Genomic DNA, 25,652 nt, shown 5'->3' with positions numbered 1-25,652 from the left:
AGATATGTAATTTAAACATACAGGATGGAAACAGGCCCTTCTGGCCCATGAGCCCATGCCGACCAAATACCGCAATTAAACTACATCCTCCATAAATTTTGAAGAGTGGGAGGAAGCTGGAGCACCCAGAGGAAACCCATGCAGACACAGGGAGAAGGTACAAACTCCTTACAGACAGCGCCAGATTCAAACCCACGTCGCTGGTGTTCTAATACTGTCGTGTTAACGTTAGATCATGTTAATAAATAATTGTACTGACTGGAGCAACACAGGGTTACTGGCCTGAGTTACGTTTGATCTGAAAAGTTTACACTTCTGAGTTTGTAAAAACTATTTTTGTTGTGGTGTCAATTATAGCACAGGATAAAAAGTAAACTGGGGAAATGATCACTATATAGTTATCAGTGAAACACGAAAGTCTGCAGAATCTGTGATTGCAGTAAAAGCACACAGAAATGCTGGAGGAACTCTGCCACTCTTGCAGCATCCAAAGGAGGTAAAGATATATTACTAATATTTTGGGCCTAAGCACTTCTTCAAGGTATATGCAAAGAATAAAAAGGTGTCAGAATAAACACTGAAGAATGAGAGGGGGAAGATTCCTGCCCAAAAAAAGGTCTTAATTGTATATGGTAAGAGGAAAGATGATAATTAAGTTTGGCTCTGTGAAAGGAGACAAAAGGAAAAGGGAAAAGAAAGAGAGAGACAGAAAGACAGACAGTCAGGGAGGAAAGGAGACAGAGGGTAGAAGAAGGGAGGGATGGGGAGATTTTACAGAAACTGGAGGTCGATGTTAATGCCATCTTGTTGGAGGGTGCCCAGCCAGAAGACAAGTGTTGTTCTTCCAGTTTGCAGGTGGCTTCAGTTGAATGCACTATAGAACAGACACGGTCTTTAGCTAAGAGTTGGATGCTTTCGATAAGGAATGTTTTATTGGTAGCTCTATCTTTTATTTGACTTGGAAGGCAGCACTACGTAAAGTCTACAGTTATGTCAGTTATTAAAAGAAAATGTTAAAAAATGTCACAGACTATTTTTTCTGTTCTGGAAGCCAATGTTGAAATATATTTTTTAAAGTATTATACTTTGGCACTTTTAAAAAAAAAATTATTTATTTGTTCAAAAAACAAATAGTACATAACATATACAACAATTAACCATAAACATGAACGTTATTTTTTATGTATAGAAAAAAAAAGAAAAGAAATCCCTCCCCCTTCAGCCAACTCTCCTAAGGAGAGCCAAAAAGAAAGAAAAAAGAAAAAATATTAAAAAAAATTAAACATACATATTAAGATCTAATCAATATAAATTGAAATGTAAATATTCTGAATATAACAACCACTTATTAATAAAAAATTATAATTATCACACGAAACATATGTAATTTTTTCCATTATTAAACAATATTTCATCTCATTATGCCATCTATTAATATCAATCATATTTGTATCTTTCCACATACTAGCAATACATTTTTTTGCTACAGATAAAGCTAAATATACAAAAGCAAGTTGAAACTTATCTAATCCCAAACCTTTCAAAGGTTGCAAACTACCCAATAAAAATACTGTCGGATCTAAAAGTAGTTTAATCTTATACAGGTATTCTAAAAACAATTGAATTTTCTTCCAAAAAGATTGTATATGTATACATGACCAAACAGCATGAAAAAAAAGTTCCAACACAATTACCACATCTAAAACAATACTTTGGCACTTTTGATGACTAACAGCTAATTCAGACCTAGACTCATAGAATAATGCAAAAAAATTATAACTTGTTCACCAGATCTTAGATTATGTCATGTGTTATCCCAAAATGAGAAACCAAAAACTACAAAATATATGTAACCGTCAGGATAAGCTGCTCAGCAGTTTTTTGTTAGTTGTTTATTTTTTTTTAATATTTTTATCAGAGCAGGTTAGATGTGTTTTTTTTTAAAATACAATACTTTTGATTTTTTTTCTAGTGGAGGGGGGGAAATTGACTGTTTGAAGTTTTATATATACATATGTGATACAGTATTTTCAGTTTGTTCCCTTTTCTTCATTGTTTGGTATTTCCTATAAAAACCAATAAGAAAAGATTGAAAAAGAAAAGGGAATTACCTTGGTTACCTGAGTCACTCTGTCAATCTCAGTATCACTTAGCTCAGAAAGGCATTTGGAAACTCCAACATAAAAGTTCAATTCATTGACCTAAGAATGATACAAGAAATAAGAATATTATTAACCTGAATCGTGAAATCAAAAGTACAGCAATGCTACCAAACTGTAATTGACATAATCGATGTTATTAGACTTCTTTTTAATTAATGAAACAATACACCGAATTATGTACAAAGACTAATATTAATGAAATGATAAGAGCTAGCTTGGAACCCAATCCAAATTCTGTGAAGGAACTATGTTAATTATGGTAATGCTACAACTGTTTTCTTTTTTCAGGATCTAAGTTCTTTTGGAAACCAATAGTATTTATTGCCCAATCTAAATTACCCTGGGAAAATTTGTGGCGAGCCCACTGTCTTCAATTATTCTATTCATTCTGATGAAGGCACACTTTTTGACCTTGACAATGATGAAGAAGGAATGATCTTCTAATTTCTAATGGTGTGTTGGAGGGGAATCTGCAAGTCATAACACTTATTAACCTTGACTTTTGTCTGTCTTGCTGTTGGAGGCTGTGGATTTAGCAGATACTGTTGGAGAAGCCTAGATGGGTAAGTGCACATGGCACTTGGCACTTAAGAGTAGAAATGGTGGTGGAGAGAATGAATGTTTATGTATGGTGGAGGAGGGGCGAAACACCGGGGGACTAAAGCAGGGAGGTGTTTTCTGGATGGGGATGTGAAGGAAAAACCCAATACAAAAAACATTCACTCAGTGCAGAGCTCGTCGAAAGAACCAAAGACTTGTTGATCCAAACCAAGGCTTTTATTAGCAAAAGACAGGAGCTCTTCACAGGTGGCCGACCAGTCCGGAATGATCCGACCTGGCTAGGGACACAACCCTTTAAGGCCCAGACAGTAGGTGTGGCTTAGCTCTCAGCCAATTGCTGTAAGCACAGTCTAGATACTGTAACTATATACACTATATACATTGGTGATAGATCTGTACTATCACACTCAGTATCTGATCATCCCTACAATTGGGTTTTTCATGAATTTCCTTTAAGTGGCACACATAAGCATCATTTTATGTGCAAGTTGCTGTGGATTAAGTTATAGAAATGAAAACAAGAATTCCATCATAGGGGTAATTGCACAATAATAAACAATTGTACTTTTATTTTGAATGTTGTCAATTTTGAATATTGCCCTGTTCTTTGTGGTTTCTTTACCATTAAACAAATAAATATATTATTAAACAATAGTTTGTTTACATGTTTGGCCACATACCAAATCCTTCATTTATTCCATGTGGAGAATCAGCCAAAAACTTTCCATTGGAAGGGGAGAAAGCGAAAAAAAAGAGTCTGTGATTCTTCCCATCAGCTGGTTACATGGAAGGCATAGTCAGGCTGAGAAAGGTGTGATAGGTAGCGAGGAATTAACAATACCAACTGCAAAAAGGTTCTGATTACATATGGGCTGGCATTTCCTTTTACATCTGATCTCCAGCAGAAGGAAAGGCTAGAAAAATCAGTATGCAAGGGTTATAACAGGTAAACATTTAATTTAGTCTTCATTTAACTTAAAGCTGATAGCAAGATAAAGAATATACAACTGGTTTGCTTCAACAATAGCCTCCGGAAGTTTGGGGAGACAATTTGTCCAAAAAGCCCATCAGCAGTTTGTGTCTATGTCTCCTTGAATTGTTAGATTGAGCTCCGAGATAGAGATAGATTTAGCACATTGTGGAGGAAAGAGTGACCTGGCCTTGATCTGGGAGGATGTTAACCAAGCAGATTGTATACATGGCCTGGAATAAAATGGTATGATTCTATTTTGGACTAAATCAGCTAGTGTGTGAGGGATCCTCTGCTGTTGCTCTTAGCCAAATAATGTGAAGTTCTCCTGTTTTGTGTTGGTGAGGATGAAGTCTGCAGATTTATATATAGAACATTACATCATAGTATGAGCCCTTCAGCCTACAAAGTTGTGCCAACCTATATAAACCTACCCAACAATTTAATCCTTGCCTACTTCACATTGATAACATTCCAAGATCCACGAGCCTGTCTAAGAGTCTTTCAAAAGCCCCTATTGTACCAGCCACCACCACCACCTCCGGCAATGCATTCCAGGCACCCACCAGTCTCTGTGTAAAAAAACCTACCCCTGACATTTCCCCAGAACTTTCCTCCCCTCACCTTGTACAGACTTCCTCTGCTATTTGCTACTGTCGCCCTAGGATAAAGGGACTGACTGTCCACCTATCTGTGCCTCTCATAATCTTGTCGACCTCTATTAAGTCACCTCTCATCCTTCTTCGCTCTGTTAACCTTGCCTCATAAGTCACATTCTCGATTCCAGGCAACATCCTGGTAAATCTCTTCTGCATCTTCTCCAAAGCTTCCAGATTCTTCCTATAATAAGACAACCAGAATTGAACACAATATTTCAACTGTGGTCTAACCAATTATATAGAGCTGCAACATTACCTCTCAGCTCTTGAACTCAATTCCCTGACCAATAAAGGCTAGTGTACCACAAGCCTTCTTAACTACCCTATCAACCTGCATGACAATGACAGAGCTATGGAGTTGGTCCCCAAGGTCCTGCCATTCTTCCACACTGTCAAGATTCCTTCCTTCAAGCTTGACCTTCTAAAATGCATCACCTCACACTTATCTGGATTGAACTCCATCTGTCACTTCTCTACACAACTCTGCATCCTGTCTATGTCCAGTTGTAACCTACAACAACTTTTTACACAATCGACAACACCTCCAACCTTCATGTCAACTGCAAACATAGAGACACATCTCTCTACTTCTTTGCCCAGGTCATTTATAAAAATCACAAGGAGCAGGGGTCCCAGGACAGATCCCTGCAGAACTCCACTAGTCATGAACACCAGGCAGAATAAGTTCCATCTCCTACTACCCTCTTAATTCCAAATCTGAAAGTCAATTATGAATCCACATAGCCAAAGTTCCATGTATCCTCATGACTTTCTGAATGAGTCCACCATGGGAGAACCTTGTCAAATCATTTACTAAAATCCACATTCATAATATTTACCATCTTACCTTCATCAATCTACTTACTCAAAAAATTCAGTCAGTTCATGAGGCATGACCTGCCCATCACAAGGCCACACTGACTATCCTTCATAAATGCTCATAAATTCTATTTCTAAGAATCCTCTCCAATAGTTCGCTCATCATTGACGCAAGACTTACTGGGCAATATTACATTTTCCCTATTACCTGTTTTAAACAAGTGGACTACATTTGCCCTTCTCCAATCTGCAAGTACCTCCTTTGCAGCTAGGAAGGATTCAAGGATCATTGCCAATTCTCCAGCAATCTCATCCCTTGCCTCCTGTAGTAAACCGGGGTATATCTAATCCAGTCCCAGGGACTTATCAATCCAAATGCTTTTAAAAAGATCCAGCACTTTTTCTTTCTTAACCTCAATATGTGCCAGCATGTAAGCCTGTTCTAAACTGACCTCACATGACCAAGATCCCTCTCAGGTGAACACTGAAACAAAGGTTTCCTTTAGGACCTCTCCTATCTCCTCTACCTCCAGGTACACATTGCCTTTGTTATCCTTAAGCAGCCTTATCTGCACTCTAGTCATCCTTCGGTTCTTCACAAATGCATATAATGTCTTAGGATTTACCTTGATCCTATGTTCCAAGTTCTTCTTGTGCTCCCTTCTAAGTTCTCCCAAGTCCTTTCTTAAATTCCTCCTGGCTACCATATAATTTTCATGAGCCATTCCTAAACCTTATGTATGCTACTTTCTTCCTCTTAACTAGCTGCTTCACCTCTTTTGTTAACCATGGTTCCCTTATCCTGCCATCTTTTCCCTGTTTCAGTGGGACAAACCTATCCAGAACTCCACACAAGTGGTCTAAAAACATCCTCCACATTATTTATGTGATTTTTCCCCATAATCATCTGATCCCAATTTACTCTCCCCATTTCCTGTCTAATACCATCATAATTATCCCTTCCCCAATTAAATATGTTACCATTTTGTCTGCTACTCTCCTTGCCCATAACTATGCTAAAGATCAGGGTGTTGTAGTCATTATCACTGAAATGCTCCCTCACCGGGCAGTCTGACACCTGACCACATTCATTACCCAGTACTAGATCCAGTATGGCCTCTCTTAGTTAGCATGTCCACGTACTGTGTCAGGAATCCTTCGTGGATACACCTGACAAATTCAGCCCCATCTATTTCACTTGGAAGAAGAAGGTGTCAGTCAATATTGGGGAAGTTGAAGTCTCTCATATTATTTCTGTATCATTCCAAAATCTGCCTACTTATCTGTTCCTTTATGTCCTGATGGCTATTTGTGAGCCTGAAGATTACTCCCAATAGAGTGATTACTCCCTTCCTCTTTCTGACTGCCACCATAACTGACTCTGTAGACAATCACTCCACAATGTCCCCCATTTCTACTATCCATGCTAGGGAATGCTACTCTCCCTCTCTTTTACCTCCCTTCCTATCCCCTTTGAAACATCTAAATCCTGGTGCCTGCATCAGCCAATCCTGTCCTTTGGTCATTTCTGACCAAACTGACCACATTTTTCATCAAAATAGGAGCATGGAAATGGAACATGGCAATAATAGGGGACTATCATTGGGAAGCAGAGTGTGTTCTCTATTACAATGACAAGCAGTTGTCTGTTTGCTAAGGACAAATCTGGATGGGGAGTGGGAAGATCCAACTGTTCACAGAAAACCAACTGATGCAGACAGAAAGTTAACCTTTGGATCACTGGCTGAGTTATACACAAATTAGAAAATTAAAGCAAGGCCAAAAGAGAACCACTTGGAACTTAAATTTGGCTGGAACCAGTGATCTGTTCAATTAAAAATGTATATTTTTTTTGTGATGGAGTGTAGGTAGGGGCATTACAAGTAAGCACATTGAAAGGGAGAGATTACTGAAACTGTAGAGCTGGAACAAAATATATCCAGGAAGAGAAAGAATTGACACTGGCAATCAGGAATTAATACCTTCTTACAGAATACCTAGAACAAAAGACAAAAAAAAGTTTAAAAAGTACTTTACCTGAATGCCCAAAACACTTTCTAAAACATGGAGATAGATAGAAATAGAATTTAATCTTATTGCTAGTGATATAGCTGCAGAGCGACTTAAGCTGGGAATGAAATGGGCCTGATTTTGATAACTGTTGCCAGAAGTTCCCAACAGGAAGGTCAGCATTTAGCTGCTACATTTCATGAAGTGCCAGATTTCCATGAACATGTTCAGAAACAAGGAAGTGCAAGATTTATGAAAAGATTCAAGGAGAAGGATAACAGAATCCAGGTTTTCAATATTACAATGGGGAGAGCCCATAAAATGTGGATTAAAGCATTTCAGAGCAGGAGATAAAAGGAAGGATGGATTTTTCATTTAACTATAACTTTGGATCAATGTTTTATTTAGAAATATTTCGGATGTTCTTGTTTATATTTTGATGTGACTTTACTATGGTCCTCCCACGTACCAAAGCTCTTTACCGCTACTCCTCACTCCCAACAGATAAGCTCCTCACCATCTTGCTAAAAGCTTTGAGATACACTCTGGATGAAGCGCACTCCGTAAATTGAATCTTTTGCTCTAAATGAAAAATAGTACCTGGATTTTATTGGGCAGCATCTCCAAAATTTTCTCAACACTTCTGCACAATATGCTCCAGCTGTGCTGCACATGGTTGGGAATCTTCATGGCTTCATTTAGCCCTTGCAGAATAGAAAGGCAAAGTTCTGGGCTTTTCTGCTTGTTGTCTCTTGTGAAGTATTGGACTGCAAGGACTTCAATAAATGTCTGAAGTTTATCCTCTGGCACATGTTTCATCCAGGAAGCAAGTGTAGTAAAAAGATATTTTCTCATGGCTAGCTGTAGATTAAAGGAGGAGCACCAAATATAAATCTGTATTTAAATAAAGTTACCACAACCATAGAGAAGGATGACAGCCTTGACCCATTATCCAAGTTGCAATTCACTCATGGAATTTGTCATGGGAGTTGAATGAGGATAAGAGGATAGTACCACAAAACATGTTTGATTATGCCTTGCAGTTAGTTGTGTACAGTATACAATAGTTGACCTCTTGATGACCTTAAGCACTACCCAGGTTGAAGATCTGTCTTTGTGTTTTGAAAGTGTAATTGGAAAGATTAATTAAGAGCTTGTGGATATTGTCGTCTGTTCCTGTCAAATTTCTCTATACATTTCGAATAACTACCTTTATTTTCTTTATATTTTTTTCCAAATAATGATTTAGAAATGTAATAGAGACAGAAGTTCTAGAGAGAGGAAATATTTGTTAACTATTCTGGGAATTGAATTTGAAATCATCCATCTGACTGAAAATTGCAGAGCTCACACACATTGTGTGTTGTACTCCTTTTATGACACGCCCAATATGTTTTTCATTCAAAAATGATAATATAGTTCAATGGCTGCTAAGAAAGCACCAGTAGGTTTACGTAATGGTCAAAAAAAATGATTGGAATTGGTGAGTAAAAAGGACGTTTCAAAAAACAATTGTCAAAATCCTGGTCCTTTTGTGTGACATGCAACTTAGATGTACGGTGATGATAAGCAAGTAATCATACTTGCATATGGCATAAACTTATGAGGCTATTGTGTCCAGGCTGGAAAAATCTTGTGCTTGTTCAATTAGTCAAACACCTGATTTCTTAGTCTGCTGGTTAAGGCATTTCATGTGCTCCTCCAAATACTTTTTAAAATGCGATTAGGATTTCAGCCTCTATCATCCATTCAGGCAGCGATTATGAAACCAGTCTCTGCTTTAGGTCAAGTGTGTTTTCCTCAACTTCGCTCTCATACTTCAATCAACTTAATTTTTGCTCTTCTCAAGTCCCTAATAATTTAAATCACTTCGATGAAACTTTACCAGTCTTCTTTGGTCCCAAGTGAAGAACTTCAGCCTCAATAACAATGTCATGGCTAAAATTCTCCAGTTTTGATACATTCTGTTAAGTCACTTCTACACCCTCTCTTATGTTATTATATCCTTCATGTAAAGTAGTGACCAAAATGATACACAGCACCCTGGATGTGGCTTAACATGTTTTGTATAGTTTCAGTATAATGTCATCGCTTTTGTATTCTATACCTGAGTTATTCGAGTAAAATAATCTTCATGCCTTATGTTTCATCTCCCTTTCATTCTTCAAACTATTCAAAACCCAGAGCAGGGATAAATATTGCATTTGATAATCATTTATTTATCTATTTGTTTTATACACACACTCACACAATGCAATGAAATTCTTGTTTGCTGCAAGTGCGTGGGTACATAAAACAATGACATGCAATAAATGGAAATCAAGACCAGAGGACAGAAGAGCAGAATTAGGCCCAACCAGCCCATCAAGTCAACTCTACCATTCAAATCATGGCTAATGTATTTTTCCTTACAAACCCATTCTTCTGCCTTCTCCCCATAATCCATCAATCTCTACTTTAAATATACCTAATGACTTGGCCTCCACAGCTGGATGCGGAAATAAATTTCACAGATTAACGGCTCTCTTGCTGAAGAAATTTCTCATCTCTATTCTAAAGAGATGTCGTTTTATTCTGAGCCGTGCCCTCTGGTCCGAGACTTTCCAACTACTGGAAACGTGTTTTCCACGACCTCTCTATCCAATATTCAGAATGTTTTGATGAGATCTCCTCATCCTTCTAAATTCCAGCAAGTACAGACCCTGAACCAGCACATGTTTCTCATATCATCGCTGGGATCATTCTCATACATCTGCTCTGGATCCTCTCCAACACCTTCCTTCGACATAGGGCGTAAAACTGCTCACAATACTTCAAATATGATCTGATCAATGCCTTGTAAAGGATCAGAATTACACCTTTGCCTTTTTATTCTAATCCCCTCAAAATGAATGCTGATATTGAATTGGTCTTCCTTTCTACTAACTCAACCTGCAAGTTAACTCACTAGGACTCCTATGTCACTTTGGATCTCTGCCTTCTAAATTCTCTCCTCATTTAGAAAATAGTTGACTTTCTTATTCTTTCTACCAAAGTTTAAGACCATACATTTCCCCGTGCTGTATTAATTCTTCCACTTCTTTCAATCTATTCAAGTCCATTTGCAGAATCCTTACTTTCTCAACACGACTTGCCCCTCCACAGCACCAAATCAGGAATTGCCTTTTCCTCATTGGCTCAACCACAAACTGCTCCAAAAAGCCTTCTCATAGGCACTGCACATTATAAAAGACTGATAAAATATTATTTAGAATTTTATTCAGAAAAATTCCATACATTAATTCATTATAAAATAAAATGAGTGCTTAAATTGAAGGAAATTTCATTCATTAGATGATGGTTGTAATCCCTCATCAAGAATATTATAAAAAGTTATATATAGTATAGAAGGAAGAAAAAGATAAAGAAACAGTGTATTATCGTAGATTGCCAGAAGCATCGCTCCCCAACACACTGGAACTCAACAGATTTTATCTGATCATTTTCCATTTAAGGAAGAAGGTTAACACAGGTCTTAAGAGGCTGGAAGAACATTTCTACATATTTATATCTAAAAATCATGTATATGGGCTCCAAATTTGCAAAAGAATATAGAATATTTATTTCTCAAACTGTATGTAATTTTCTCTAAAGGAATACAGCTTTGGATTTCTGCATTCTATCTAAATATGAATCTGATTTCCAAGTCACTGCAATATATTTCTTTGTTTCTGCCAACTATTTCAACAAATTTTTTTTTCATAGATTGACAATTTTAATTTGGGTCTTGTTCCTTCTAAATTTCCCAGTGGAAATAAATCTGGGTTTAATGGAAATACTATACCTTAGAACATAACCAAGCTGAATGCAGGAAAGTGAAATATTATTTAGAATTATCCTAGTCTTTTGATTCTCCTTGATGTACAACAGATTAAAAGATTGGAATCACAATGTAAATTCTGCTTGCATTATGAAAACTTAGCACTATGAAGCTTCCTTAAACAGACAGACACATTAAAACAAAAGGAAATAAAGTGAAAAATTGGAAACAAAATTCATTTTGCCTTCAAGGCACATTTAGGGATTATGTTTCTGCCAGAGTTGCAGAGAAATGGCCAATCCAAGTTAACAGTGAGGAAATTTCAGCTGTCTGAACATTGATGTATTGAACTGGCAAAGGACCCACTATCAGAAAGAACAGAGTGAGGGAAGATGAGATGAATGAAAAGGGGGAGGCACAATGAAAGATGAGTGTTTCGAAGATAGATGATTTGGGAAAAAAATGGAAAAGTAAGGGAACCGGAAATCTAACTTGACTGTCTCACACCAATCATAAATAGCCACAAACCACAGCATCAAGCAGCTCATCGGTAGGCACAGTTTGACCAATAATAATGATTACATATTTCTGAGTACATATTTCTGTATGAGTACATATTTCTTTACAAATATTTTACAAGTGAAAAAACCTGAAAGAATAAAATTCTTTAGAGGAAAATAAAGAGAGTAATAATAATCTATACCTACATTAAGGCCGTGCACTAATGGTGGTGCTATCCACATTCCTAAAAACATTGCAGCACATTGGGATGTCTGAGCCTGGGTCACTGCTACTTCAATGCAATATTGCTGGACATCTTCACCTAAGTTAGGGGGAAAAGTTGCATCAGCTGGTGCACTTCAACATGACCACTATATGGCGCTGTTTACTGTCAGATTTGTATACATCAAAGTCCCAGATTACAGTTTGCTTCCCCAAAAAATTTAAGATGAATAGAACAGCAGTGTAATCAGCATGGGATGCATATTTTAAAATAAATGGGAAACGCATTACAGAAACCTTGTCTTATAGAACTGTGGCTTTTAAAATTACATGATCTAATTGCAGCAGGAAGGGTGATGTTGTGAGTCAATGTAATTGTAATTCTATGCCATGCTGCAACCCATAGAAAAGCCAACTTTAACTTACTCCCTTGCCCATTACAAGAGACCATGATCTGGCTATGTGTTATCATTGGAATTTCCAATGTATAAATCAATGGGAAATTACACTACCTGCAAACAGTTCATTTGACAACAAGGTCATATCAAATCCACCAGTCAGATGATCAAATCTGATACAGAAACTAATCTGTCAATGTAGAACCTCTCATTACTTCATCATATTGTGTTTGCAGCTCTTGACCAATAGCTTTAAGCTAAACTGCTTTAAAGTAGATAATTTTCCCCCATTTTTTTAATGTAATAATATGAAAGGATATTCAAATTTCATACCTCACTATTGATTTACAAATGAGCTTCTGAAGGAAAATACACTTCCAAAAGTGCTCATGTTTTGAAATGACTCATTTATAAGTTCACCACTTGGCAGATCATCTCCCATTAGGAAACTACTTTCTTTAAGGCAGTTCAAAATTCCTTGCCAAAATTAAACATTTCTACATCATAGGAATCTCAATAAAATCTCTTCATTGAATCCCTTCATCACCAGGATGAAAGAAGAAGAAGCAGAGTTTTGCATAGTCAAGATGAGTGGGCATGCTCTCCAATATACACTGTTGCAATTTAATATTTTAAAAATGAAGAAAGAAAAAGAATGGCCATTTACAAATGTCAATCAATCATGACATGTTTCATAACTTACTGAAATTGAGTCTCATTAGTGGAGATAGTATGGAAGCCCAATTTACAGGTGGATATTGAAAACTCTTCCCACATGTAACGATCGGCCCTAGCAAAACCTTCACTAGCTGGGAAGGAATGGACTCAGGACCTGAAAATAAAGATAGAGAAAAATACATTGTGATAATGTGGCAAAATATTGTGATTTTTAAATGTTTCCCATTTAATTTTGTGTTCCAGATCATGACTTATTTTCTGGTGCACCAATACCATTACTTAAAAAGTGCAGAAGAAACTTAATAATAAACCGGTGCAAGTTGATCATACTTTCATTGGAATAAATTGTATACCATCCTACCATCACGTACACTATGAATGTTATATGACAATGAGCAAAACTCTGAGTTCAGATCATTATTAAATAAGTGTTAATAGCATTCCACAAAAACTTAGGTTTCTAAAAATTATTTCAAAACATTCAATCAAAAGGTTTGAGCCCCTCATTTAATTTGTATTCAATCCCAGATGATGTAGAGTATCTATATAGAGTTTGAAGCCAGTGGCAACTCATTGTCGAAACCAGTTAAATGGTAAACAGATTCTTGAAAACATCTGATTTACTTCACTCCAGGAAAGCATAAGGGAGCAATTTGATTAATCAAAATTAATCTGTGTTTTTGCCATCTCAGAAGTACCTTAAAAAAAACTGCAAAGATCTTGGAAAAACTCCAGTGATTTGCAGAAAAGACAATTGTTTAGAACAGAGAGTTGGTGGTTTTTTTTTCCAAATACAAAAAAACCTTTTGGATTGATAATTTGGCTGGCCAGAATCATTGTTCTAGAATGGAAATGTTGACATTATCCTCAGTATCAATGTGTAACCCTGATCAAATGATGGCTTATTGACAATGCCACTTGGTCCTGTCATAACCTCAGCTAGTACAAACTCTTCATAACATTCTCATCTCAAGATCAGTATCCCAGCTGTGAGTGAATGGAGCTGTCCACAGAAGTCAGAACTCTGTCTAATAATCCACATCAGATGTGCAGCTGTGGGTGTCTCCACGGGAATAAAATGAGTTACTAAAACTGACGTATCCTACACATACTTGTTGCTTTATTTAGCAAATTAAACAGATGTAGGAGCATCTTGTACCATGAGTATTCCCTAGACTGAAATTCTCTAATGTCCAAAAGCATTACCTTTCTTGTGGATAACAGACAGCTCAAAAGTCAGGCATCACCCTGCAGCCATTGCAATTAAGAGGCTTTTTTGTAGTGTAAGAACTTCAAGGTAAATAAAGATAATGGAAGTAATCTAAATCAGTGGTTCTCAACCTTTTTCTTTCCACTCACATACCACTTTAAGTAATCCCTATGCCATAGGTGCTCTGTGATTAGTAAAGGATTGCTTAAGGTGGTATGTAGGTGGAAAGGAAAAGGTTGAAAACCACTGCTTTAATCATACCTAATTGACTCATTATGTGCATGGTTTCATAACTCCAAAGGAAATGGGACAATGACAGTTTTTTATCAAGCAAAATATTTTAGTAACAATGGCATCTAGAGCAGTGATTCTCAACCTTCCCTTCCCACTCACATACCACCTTAAGCAATCCCTTACTAATCACAGAGCATTATGGCAAAGGGATTACTCAAAGTGGTACGTGAGTGGAAAGAAAAAGGTTGAGAGCCACTGATCTGAATCATTCACCAAAATAGAAACTACGATAGCACCCAATATTATCTTTTGGTCAAGTTTTCAGACACTTACTCCTCCTGATAGGTTTTGTCAAGGATCAGTTAAGTCAATGGTTTGCTCAAAACTATCATCATGAAGTAATTCATACAGAAGAAGTAACTTTGAAGACCAAGAAGTAATAAAACGTTCACACGGTGATATTCTAAAAAAGTGTAAGAGATAAATAACCAATTAATCCCATTTTTAGTCGTCACCCTAAGGACTGCTAGATGTTCAACCTTGAGCAGAAACTTCAGAATGATCACACACCACAGCCAGCACCTCCATCGATGTAGGTATCAGCACAATGGAAATGGAGTTTGAAGCTCATTACTCAGCTTCTTCCTGATTGTCCTTTGGATCAACATACATTTTCTGACATCAATTCTCATGTAGGCTGGACCATTTGGAACCAATGCTACCTTTTGCCAATGTTGATCTGAAGTCAATGCTTCATGCTTAAGTGCATCCTTTAAAAGGAAAGTCTATTTAAAATCTCCATCAACTGGCATTTTATAAAGGCCGATCGATCTCTGTTCACAGCTCCTTCCCCCAAAGCAGTTAATGCTGCTTCTTGATAATTTAAATGCTTCCCTTTCATCCCAAGTATGCAGTTTTGTTAGATTTAGCATAATCTCCACAATTAATGTACATTTTAAAAGTGTACTTTCACATTCAATTAACTCAATGAATACATGTATTAATGAAGAATTACTAATACAGGTTGAATACCCCTTAACCGAATATCCGAAATCTGAAATGACCCAATGTACGAAACATTTTTTGTCCATCGTCTTATAATAAATAATTGATCATAGAGTTCAGAAATCCCAATTGGAGAATGGGACGTAGTGGACATAAGTAGTGCATTATGAATGTAGATTTTTCAATACTCATGTAATTGTCGAATCTTTTGGACCACTTTTTTGGGCAAAAAAAAGGGGGCCATTGACTTTTACACGGGTCAAACATTTGACCTCATGAGTACCTGTGTCATTCTGTCGAGAGCTTGAATGGCTGGGACCAGGTGGTAAGTTCATGGTTGGGGCATTGGTAGCTCAGAGGGGTGGGTGGCCGGGATGAGGACAAGGATTTGTGGTCAGAGGTTCGGATGGGTGGGCAGTGGGAGGAATGGGTGAGCGTCGGGTCAAGGATCTCCAGTTGGGAGTTTGGATGGCCAGGTGCTGGGGCAAGGATCATCGGTGGGGAGTTTGGATAGGCAGATGCTGGGATGATGATCTGCGGTTAGGAGTTCGGATGCGAGGGCAAGGATCCGCGGTTGGAGTTCAGATTGGCGGGTAGTGGGGGTGAGGATCCGCTGTTGGAGCATCAGTATTTTGGATGGGCAGGTGGCCAAGGCCAAAAATGGGGGAGGGGGGGGGGTTGATTTTTATACTGGTCATACAAAGAAAACCACCCAATTTTTAGGCCTAAAAGGTAGGGGTCAACTACTATATGGTATTGATAATTACATGAGTATAGATGGTATATGCTTACTACTGTTAATTTGTGCATATGTAAATATTTGTATTATAATACGTGTGCATGTATCTTTAAGTCTGAGTGAATGAGTGCATTTTGTAAAGGGTATTCCAAAAATCAAAAAAAAATCCCATGTCTGAAACACTTCTGGTCCCAGGCAGTTCGGAAAAGGGGTACTCGATCTGTAGTATAATTTTGAATCAGCAAATTACAAGTGCAGAATGAGAATTTGTCCATTTAAAAAAATCTATTCCTAAATTTATCCATGCGTATATCTCAATGGCAATGCAGTAAGAACAGAAGGCGGACCAGGTGGAGGCTATATGGTAGGTTGAGCCTGCTCCACCATTTAATAAGATCTTGGCTGATTTTGGCTGTGGCCACAACTCCATCTATTTGCCCTTTCTCCATTACCCTTAATTTCCAAAAATCTAAGTATATTCAATGAGATAGCTTCTACTGCTTCCTTGGGCAGAAAATTCCATAGATTCACTACTCTCTGTGAGAAGCAGTTCATTCTCATCTCGGCCTAAATCTACTCCTCTGAATCTTGAAGTTATGTCCCCTAGTTCTGTCTTACCTACCAATGTAAACAACATTCCTGACTCTATCTTACCTATCCATTTCCTAGCTTTATTGGTTCCAAAAGCTCCCCGCTCATTCTTCTAAATTCCAACAAGTTTGAAATGTAGTAGAGGTGGAGATTAATTGGGTGGCATCGACTCATGGGCAAAAATGGCCTGTTATCATGCTCTATCTCTAAAATTTAAAAAAAATAAAAATTTTAAATGTAAATATTTTTAAAATTTATTATCTCTGATAACTTAATCTCTCCTCATATGCTAAGTCCCCATCTCTGGAATAAACCTGGTCAACCTTCTCTGCAAAGCCTCCAAACCAAGCAAGTCCAGAACTGCATGGTGGTCACAACAGTACGCTCTACAGTTGCAGCAGGATCTCCCTGCTGCTAAATTCAATCCCTCCAGCAATGAAGGTCAACATTCCATTTGCCTTTTTGATAACCTGTGGCACCTGCAAACCAACTTTTTTCAATTCAAGCAGAAGCACCAAGTCTCTCTGCACATATAATCTGATCTACTATTTTGTTCTTCCATAATGGATGACCTTGCATATTATTTACCATTTGCCAGACCATTGCCCACTCACTTAGCTATTCTTTTTCTGTCTGTAGACTTTCTGCATCCTTTACACAATTTGCTTTTTCATTCAATTTGATTGTGCTTACAGACAAAAGGTCAGCTAGTGGCGGCCTGCCACCGCAGAGATTGAGCCGGCACATCGCGTGGTGCGCGCAGTAGTAAACACCAGCATAACACACTGTAACGCGTCCCTTAACACAGCAAACCGGTGCGGTTGAAAGCTGGAGCAGTACAAGACTAGCAGTCCTAAAATGGTGATGGCCAAGCTGCCCAGCTAACAGATCAATAACAGGCTGGGGAAGAAGGGTATTCACATGCAAGAATGTTCCTGCCCGCTATTGTTATTCATGCAGCTGATGTCAGCCAATCAAATAAACGGTGGGAACTCCAACTGTATAAAAGGAGCTTTTCCAGCCTCAATAAGTCTCATAGCTTAACGTCCCATACTACTTTCTTTGTAGCAGTCGGCTACAATTGGTGACCCTGACGGTTTAGATGGCATCTAAACCCAGCGATGGATAGCGAAGCTGCAATCAGCGCAGTCGGCCTCAAGCTCCCGACCTTCGGGACAGTTCGACCCGGCGTGTGGTTCGACCAGGCTGAGGTTCAGTTCCAGATTCAGGCATCACATCTGACACCACATAGTACTACCACGTGTCAGTGCATTGGATTTGAGACTGCAGACAGAGTTGCCAACTTCATCCACAGGCCACCATCGGTAGGCACTTACATGCCTTCAAAGAGCTATTAACTGAGACCATCGGGCTTTCGCAGCGAGAGAGAGGGGCAAGGCTGCTCCACCTGGATGGGCTAGGGGACAGATCCCCATCAGTACTCATGAACGAGATGCTGGCCTTCCTGGGAAACCACGAGCCCTGCATCATGTTCGAGCAGGCGTTCTTGGAGCTGCTGCCCGATGACATCCAACTGCTCCTGGTTGACACAGATTTAAGCGACCCCTGGAAAGTCACAGCACGGGCAGGTATTCTGTGGAAGCCGAAACAGAAATGTTTGGCTACTGTCGGGCTCGTCACGAAGTCTCGCAACCAGATCAAGGTAGGCCCTGGAAAGGAGCAGCAGGCAAGAGGCAGGGACGAGTCCAAGGAGAGATAATGCTTCTACCATCAAAGATGGGGCTCTAAGGCCAGCCGATGCTGATCACCCTGCGAGTTCCAGGGGAACAACAAGGCCAGCCATTACTGATGGCCAGGGCAGATGGCCATTGAGAGCACCTCCTGTACGTATGGGATCACCTTTCCAGTAGATGTTTCTTGGTGGATACAGGAGCAGAGGTCAGAGTGATGGCCCCAATAGGTCTGGACACTAGATGCAGGCAAGTGGGCCCCATGTTGAAGGCTGCCAATAACAGCAGCATACGGACCTATAGCACACTAGGGCCGAGATGGAGTTCGGAGGCACTCACTTCTCATAGAAGTTCATGCTGGGTGCAGTGGAACAGCCACTCCTCAGAGTGGGCTTCCTGCGGGTCCACAGTCTCCTAGTAGACCTCAAGGGCAAGAGACCTGTGCACGTGGAGACGTTCCAAACTTTTGCACTGAGGGACGCCAGGCTTCCGGCACTGCACCTGGAATCCGTCCACAGCTCAGATGATGAGTTCACCAAGGTGCTGGCCAAGTTCTGGGCAGTTCATGGTGGAGGTGCCCCAACATGGCATCAGGCATCACATCCTTACCAAGGGTCCACCTCTCCATGCAAGGGCAAGACGACTTCCCCCGGAGAAGCACCAACTGTCCAAGGAGGAGTTTCGCAAGCTCGAGGAATTAGGCATTGCTCGGCGGTCAGACAGTTCATGGGCTTCTTCCCTGCATATGGTGTCTAAAGCATCTGGGGGCTGGAGACCGTGTGGCGACTACCATTGGCTTAACGAGGCCACCACTCCAAATGGTTACCCCATGCCGCATATCCAGGACTTTGCAACAAACCCGCACGGAGCGACAATCTTCTCTAAACTGGATTTGGTGCGAGGGTACCACCAAATCGCGGTGCACCCTGATGACATTCGCAAGACAGCCATCATCACTCCATTTGGGCTGTTCGAGTTCCTGAGGATGCCATTCGGGCTCAAGAATGTGGCACAGACCTTCCAGCGGCTGATGGACGTGGTGGGCTGAGACCTGGACGGCAACTTCGTCTACTTAGACGATATCCTGGTGGCGTTCAGAACCCGGCAGGAGCATTTACAACACCTCCGAAGCCTCTACAGTTGCTTATGTAAGTTCAGCTTTTCTATCAACCTGGCTAAATACCAGTTCGGGCTGAGCACGATTAACTTTCTCGGCCACAGGATTAGCAAATGTGGGGCTACACCACTACCCAACAAGGTGCAGGCTAATCATAACTTCCCGAGACCCAGTACAACCAAAGGGCTTCAGGGTGGTCAACTTTTATCGCAGATTCATCCCTGCAGCGGCTTGAACCATGCACCCACTCTTCATCCTGATGACCGGCAAGGCGAAGGACTTGATCTGGGACGACGACTGCACACTAGCGTTCGTAGAAACAAAGAAAGTCCTGGCTAATGCTGCACTCCAGGCCCACCCCAGGTCAGACACACCCAAAGCCCTCACTGTCAATGCCTCAGAAACGGCAATTGGTGGAATTCTGGAGCAGCAAATTGAAGAAAGTTGGCTTCTGCTAGCTTTCTTCAGCAAACATCTGTGGCCCCTGGAGCTAAAGTACAGTGCTTTCGACAGAGAGCTACTGGTGCTGTACTTAGCCATCCGCCACTTCTGGTACTTCCTAGAGGGAAGGGCTTTTACGGACCACAAGCCATTGACGTTCACCCTGGCCAAGATCTCTGACCCCTGGTCAGCCTGCAGCAGAGACACTTATCTTACAGCTCAGAGTACACCATGACGCAAGACACATCTCGGGAAAAGACAACGTGGTCGCGGACACCTTGTCAAGACAGAGAATCCACTCTCTGGCTAATGGACTGGATCTCATGCAACTGGCAGAGGCACAGCAGCAGGACGGCAAGATAACTCAGTATAGGACCACTGTCAAAGGGCTGCAGCTTCAGGATATCCGATTCGGCACAGGTAACACTACCCTCCTGTGCAACATGGCCACTGGTCAGGTTTGACCTATTGTCCCAACGGCATGGAGGCGACGAGTTTTCGATTTCATCCACGGGCTGGCACATCCATCGATCAGGACCACCGTCTGGTCGGTGGCCAGCAAGTAAGCATGGCATGGGTTGTGGAAACAAGTCAGCGGTGGGCCAAGACGTACATGCAATGCCAAACAGCCAAGGGACAGTGGCACACCAAGGTCTTCTCGCAGCCTTTCGAGTCAATGGAACGAAGGTTTGACCACATTCACGTGGACATAGCGGGACCCTTACCAGTCTCACAGGGTTTCCACTACATGTTCATTGTGGTCGACCGTTTCATCCGGTGGCCAGAAGCAAGCCCCCTGGCCGACAGATCCACCAGGTCCTGCGCCAAGGCATACGTCTTGTCCTGGGTAGCAAGGTTTTGGCGACCATGTCACATAACCTCCGACAGATGCACACAATTTACCTCCAGCCTGTGGACCAACGTTGCCAACCTGTGGGGCTCTCAGCTACACCACACAACTGCATACCACCTGCAGTCCAACAGGATGGTTGAGTGCTTCCACAGGCACCTCAAGGCTGCCCTTATGACCAGACTCAAGGGCCCCAACGGGGGGCACTGCTGGGGATTCATACAGCCCCGAAAGAAGACCTCCGCACATCCTCCGCTGATGGAACTATGGAACTCACTCATGGTCCCCGGGGATTTCATCCCACCGGCCAGAGGTCAACAGGAGGATACAACCACCTTGCTGGACAGGCTGCGGGGAAAGGTCGGTAATCTGGCTCCGACCCCACACTCCAGACATGGGCAAGCCAAGTTCAAGATCTCTAAAGAACTCAGAGACTGTTCGTGCGCAGAGGGCCACACCATCCACCACAACAGAAGCCCTACGAAGGCTCCTTTCGAGTCATCCGAAATAACTGGGCCACCTTCGAACTGGACGTCAGTGGCACAGACAGGATCAAGCTGGCAGAATATAGTTTTATATTAGGATTTAGATGGCTTCAAATATTCTATCACAAACTTCAAAACTAAAACAATTGTGTCATATCAAGCAGCTCATCAATCAGGACCTAAATACACAAGATGGAACTATTCTTGCTGGTGCCAAAACATTGTCATTCTCTTTGTTGCTATGGGGTTTATGAAAAGGAAATTGAGCTGGATCCATTTACATTCATATTTTACGTTACCTTTAAAATAAAACAACCCCTATTCTACATATAGAACCACACTGTAGCAAGACACAGCCTGGATATGCTGCAATACAAGTTTCAAACAGACTCATTGCACTCATACCATTTTGAACATTGTGGACCCAATTGAAAGCTTTAAAGCAGGGGTGTCAAACCCAAATTCACGGAGGGCCAAAATTAAAAACTTGGACTAAGTCGAGGGCCGAACTAAATATTTATTGAAAATTTTCAACAACATCTGCATATTTTCTCTTCTTTCAACATATGTAATGTTAAACTTTAGGATATAAGTTTAGGAGGATAATGTTACAGGTCAGGAGTAGGTAGCTCAAGTTCACCCTTTGCTTGACCTGAGGGAAACCTATTTGATCCCTGTGGAGATGTAGTCAGCATTCACAGGCTGTGTCCATTTTGGCCTGCATCAGGACTCAGCATTTCCTGCTCACTCCTCAGGCTCTCGGCCTCTATTCACCCTCGACCCACCATCCCTCTACCTGACCAGTCGTTTACCCAACCTCTACTCACCCCTCACTCCACTCGCTCTGCCTCTACCCACCCATCCTATACACACCCCTCTACTGCCTCTCCCCTCAACCTGTTCCTCCCTCTACCTGTCTCTCACCCTCTAATCACCCCTCCCCTACTCGCCCTGCCCCTCCCCTTTTACCTCTTCCCTATCCACCCCTCCTTCTACTCATCCCTCCCTCTAACTGCCCCTCGCAGCACCATAACTTCCCCTGCCAATTACTCCTCACCTACACCCTCTGCCCACCCCTGCTTACCCACCCACTCAGGCCCAGCGCACTGCCGATCAGCCTTTGCGGACAGCCACCATCTCTCTCTTCACGTGCAGGGCCGAACCAGCCGTCCCTGGGGTCCGCGCGGGTGCAAGCGCTGAAGGCCGTGGAGACCGGGAGAAGTGTGCTCACGCTGTGGAAGGGCCGTCCGGTGCCAGTCGCGCGGGGCTCACTGCCATGTCCGTCGCGCCGACAGGCAATCACAGGCGCTCGCCAATCCGCCACACCGCTCGACAGGTGGGAGAAGTGACTGGTTGTGCGGGTAGCCTTCCAACCGGCTTGCCGGCTGATGACATCGACAGACTTCTCGTGTTACAATTTCTCGTGTTACAATGGGGAAGGATGTGCAATGAAGGGGGAGGATGGTGGGGGTGATATTACCAAAAAACAGCATTGGCTCTCGCTGCAGGGCGGGCCACCTCTAATACATTTTTGAAATGATCTTGCGGGCCAAATATAATTATATCGGGCCAGAGTTTGACATGTGTGCTTTAAAGCTTCCACCATAAAAAGTTTGAAGTCATCTTCAGAGACTGAAGACTTTTGCCATAACTTTATTTTAATGAAATAATGAATGCAACTCAATAAGAATGCGAATAATATAAGATAAAACAACCTTTACTTATAATGCCTTAGAACATCAATCCAAATCTCAGTGCAATCCATTTCATCAATGACCAAGGAAAAAACTTTTGGTTAAACTTGTTTTAAAAAAGGCTATGCTGATGCAACTAAATGTTTTTTACTTTGTACCTTTTTTTCCTGCTTCAATAATATAATCAGTAGCACATCGGAGAACGCTCTTTTCTGGCAAATATTCAAAATCTGGAGGAACTGTAAAAACAATTGATACTATTAGATTATGAGCCTCGACGGACAAAGACCCCTGTGGCACCTGTCAGCATATCATTTACAGACTTGAAGTAGTGTTAAACACCATTCCTGCTAAATTGGTTATCTGTAGTGCTTGCTAACCAGCCAATAAAGCAATTAAAGAAAATAAAGGAACTGAGAGCATCAGAACTGCTGCCACAGCACTGCCATACACAAGTAATGGGTAATCAATGTTTCGGGTCTGACCCCTTCATCAAGGTATGGGTAAAGAGGAAGCAAGCATCTGAATAAAAAGGGGGGTGAGGGGATGGGGGGAGAAAGAGAGCAGAGGAGAGCAGAAGGGGCAGGGGGGAAGGAGTACAGCCAAAATAGTAAAAGGTCATAGCTGGACACCTTGACAAAAGGCACAGGGCTGAAAAATTGGTTTCCCTTTACTTCCTATTGATGCTGTATTACCTGCTGAGTTTCTCCAGCATTTGTGTGTGTATTGCACTACAATCTTGGCATCTGCAGACTTTCCCGTTTAACTGCCCCAGCACTGCATTTTCACGCTGACTTCCTTCTTTAAATAAATCAGTTCTAATTAGATGACATATAGATAGTTAAAAAATATATTGGTAACATCTCAAGTTGATGTTAGCCGACAAGCAAAACCCTGCTGTCATATTCAGTTTCACTAGATTGCTTTCCAAACACTGGCAGAATGTATGACTCCATCTCCTGGCAACGGACTAAGTAGTCTCAGCATCTGAGTAGCTTAATCATTTGAAAAATGTGGTGTCTATGGATGCACAGCGTGCATGTTGTACTGCAGGTCACAGTCAAAGAGAGGCTGTGGGTGGGGGGTAGGGGCAGAATAGGGGAAAATGTGACAATTTTCACATTTAAGCCCTCAATCAAAGTAAAAAAGACCAGAAGCTTTTAGAAAATGTTAATCCTTGCTTTAAAAAAAAGTGGTTCCCTGCAAAACAGCCATTCGGACCACTTCCACAATAAGGTCAGATCAGACCTTGAGCGAAGTGATATTGTTTGGCATCAGTGATGGGACTGGTCAGCAGGCAGTGCCAAATGAAAGGAAACTGATCAGAATTTCTGTTATTGCTGACTGCCAAATCAGGTTGGTGTCCAAAGGAGGCAACAACAATGCTGGATGCTGTTGTGGTAGCAAGTTGTGGTTGCTTTAAAATTTCCCCAAACCTTTGAAAAAATTGCACTGTAGCACAGTGCAATGATGCAGTGACCCAGTTTCAATTCAGACTTTGGTTACTGTCTGTATGGAAGTTGGCCATTCTCCTTGTAACTGTGTGGGTTTTCCCTGAGTGTTCCAGTTTTCTCCCACATCACAAAAATGTGCTGGTTGGTTAAATGGCTATTGTATTTGCCCTCATGTTGGTAGATCAGAATCTATTGTCATGAACAAGTCATGAAATTCAGTGTTTTGCCCAGCATCATGGTGCAAATATTCATAATATAACCATCTTACAATATTACTATATATTAAAAAAATTAAAATGAAAGTGTGTGAAAAGTAAGGCAGTCTCTTTGGTTCATTGATTATTCAGGAATCTGATGGCAGTGGGGAAAAAGATGTCATTGCACCATTGAGGGCTCGTCTTTAGGCTCCCGTACCTTCCCCCCCCCAATGATAGCAGAGTGAAAAGGGCGTGGTCTGGGTGGTGGTGGGGCCTTTGAGCATAGATACTGCTTTTTTTAAGATATCACCTCATGTAAATGTCCTCGATGGAGTGGAGTCTCGTGCCTGTGAGGTCACAGGCCGAGTTAACAACCCTCTGGAGTTTTTTCTTGTCCTGACAGTTGGCGTCTCCATACCAGGCAGTGATGTAACCAGTCAGAATGCTCTCCACGGTTCACCTGTAGAAGTTTACGAGTGTTTTCAGTGACATAGCAAATCTCCTCAGACACCACACAAAGTATAGCCTCTGGTGAGCTTTCTTTGTGATTGTATCAACATGGAGGATCCAGAACAGATCCTTGGAGATGTTGACACCCAGGAATTTGACATTCTTGACCCTCTCCACTACTGAGTCCTCGATCAGGACTGGGTTGTGTTCCACCATCTTCCTTCTGAAGTCCACAATCATCTCCTTGATTTTGCTAACATTGAGCGCAAGGTTATTGTTATTACATCATTCAACGAGCTGATCTATCTCCCTCCTGTACGCTTCCTCACTGACATTTATGATTCTGCCGACAACTGTGGTGTTGTTGGTAAATTTGTAGATGGCATTGGAATTGTTCTGGGCCACACAGTCATGAGTGTATAGAGCAATGGGTAAGCATGCATGCTTGGTGTGCGCCTGTGTTGATAATCAGTGAGGAGATGTTGTTTCCAATTTGTACTGACTGTGGTCTTCCGATGAGAAAGTCAAGGATTCAGTTGCAGAGTGGGGTGCAGAGGCCTAGAGTTTGTAGCTTCTTGACTAGCACTGATGGAATAGTGGTATTGAAGGCTGAGCTGTAGTCGATGAAGAGCAGCTGTATGTATGAATTGCTGTTTTTGAGGTGATCCAGAGTTGAATGGAGAGTCAGAGATATATCTTCTGCTGCGGAGCGATT

At 41.2% G+C, this 25,652-nt stretch overlaps 1 protein-coding gene across 7 annotated transcripts in view; it reads right to left on the bottom strand.

Moving 5' to 3' along the window:
- The window catches only part of focad (focadhesin), a 240,760-nt gene that overhangs the window by 18,618 nt on the left and 196,490 nt on the right, over positions 1 to 25,652 (bottom strand). For 5 of the 7 annotated variants that reach the window (XM_069926741.1, XM_069926735.1, XM_069926745.1 and 2 more), the window contains 5 exons: positions 22,995 to 23,075; positions 12,805 to 12,933; positions 11,688 to 11,803; positions 7,782 to 8,042; positions 2,112 to 2,201 (listed from right to left, as the gene is read on the bottom strand). In XM_069926741.1, the coding sequence (XP_069782842.1) occupies positions 2,112 to 2,201; positions 7,782 to 8,042; positions 11,688 to 11,803; positions 12,805 to 12,933; positions 22,995 to 23,075 (677 nt within the window). Of the gene's footprint in view, positions 1 to 2,111; positions 2,202 to 3,417; positions 3,638 to 4,423; positions 4,534 to 7,781; positions 8,043 to 11,687; positions 11,804 to 12,804; positions 12,934 to 22,994; positions 23,076 to 25,652 lie in introns of those variants that run through there. The other 2 variants (XM_069926774.1, XM_069926764.1) reach the window with 2 other exon arrangements.

Source organism: Narcine bancroftii, chromosome 1 (genome assembly GCF_036971445.1).
Source record: "Narcine bancroftii isolate sNarBan1 chromosome 1, sNarBan1.hap1, whole genome shotgun sequence".
NCBI classification, from domain to species: Eukaryota; Metazoa; Chordata; class Chondrichthyes; order Torpediniformes; family Narcinidae; genus Narcine; species Narcine bancroftii.
The sequence above is the reverse complement of the archived record's forward strand: the minus strand, read 5'-3'. Positions and strand labels throughout refer to the sequence as shown.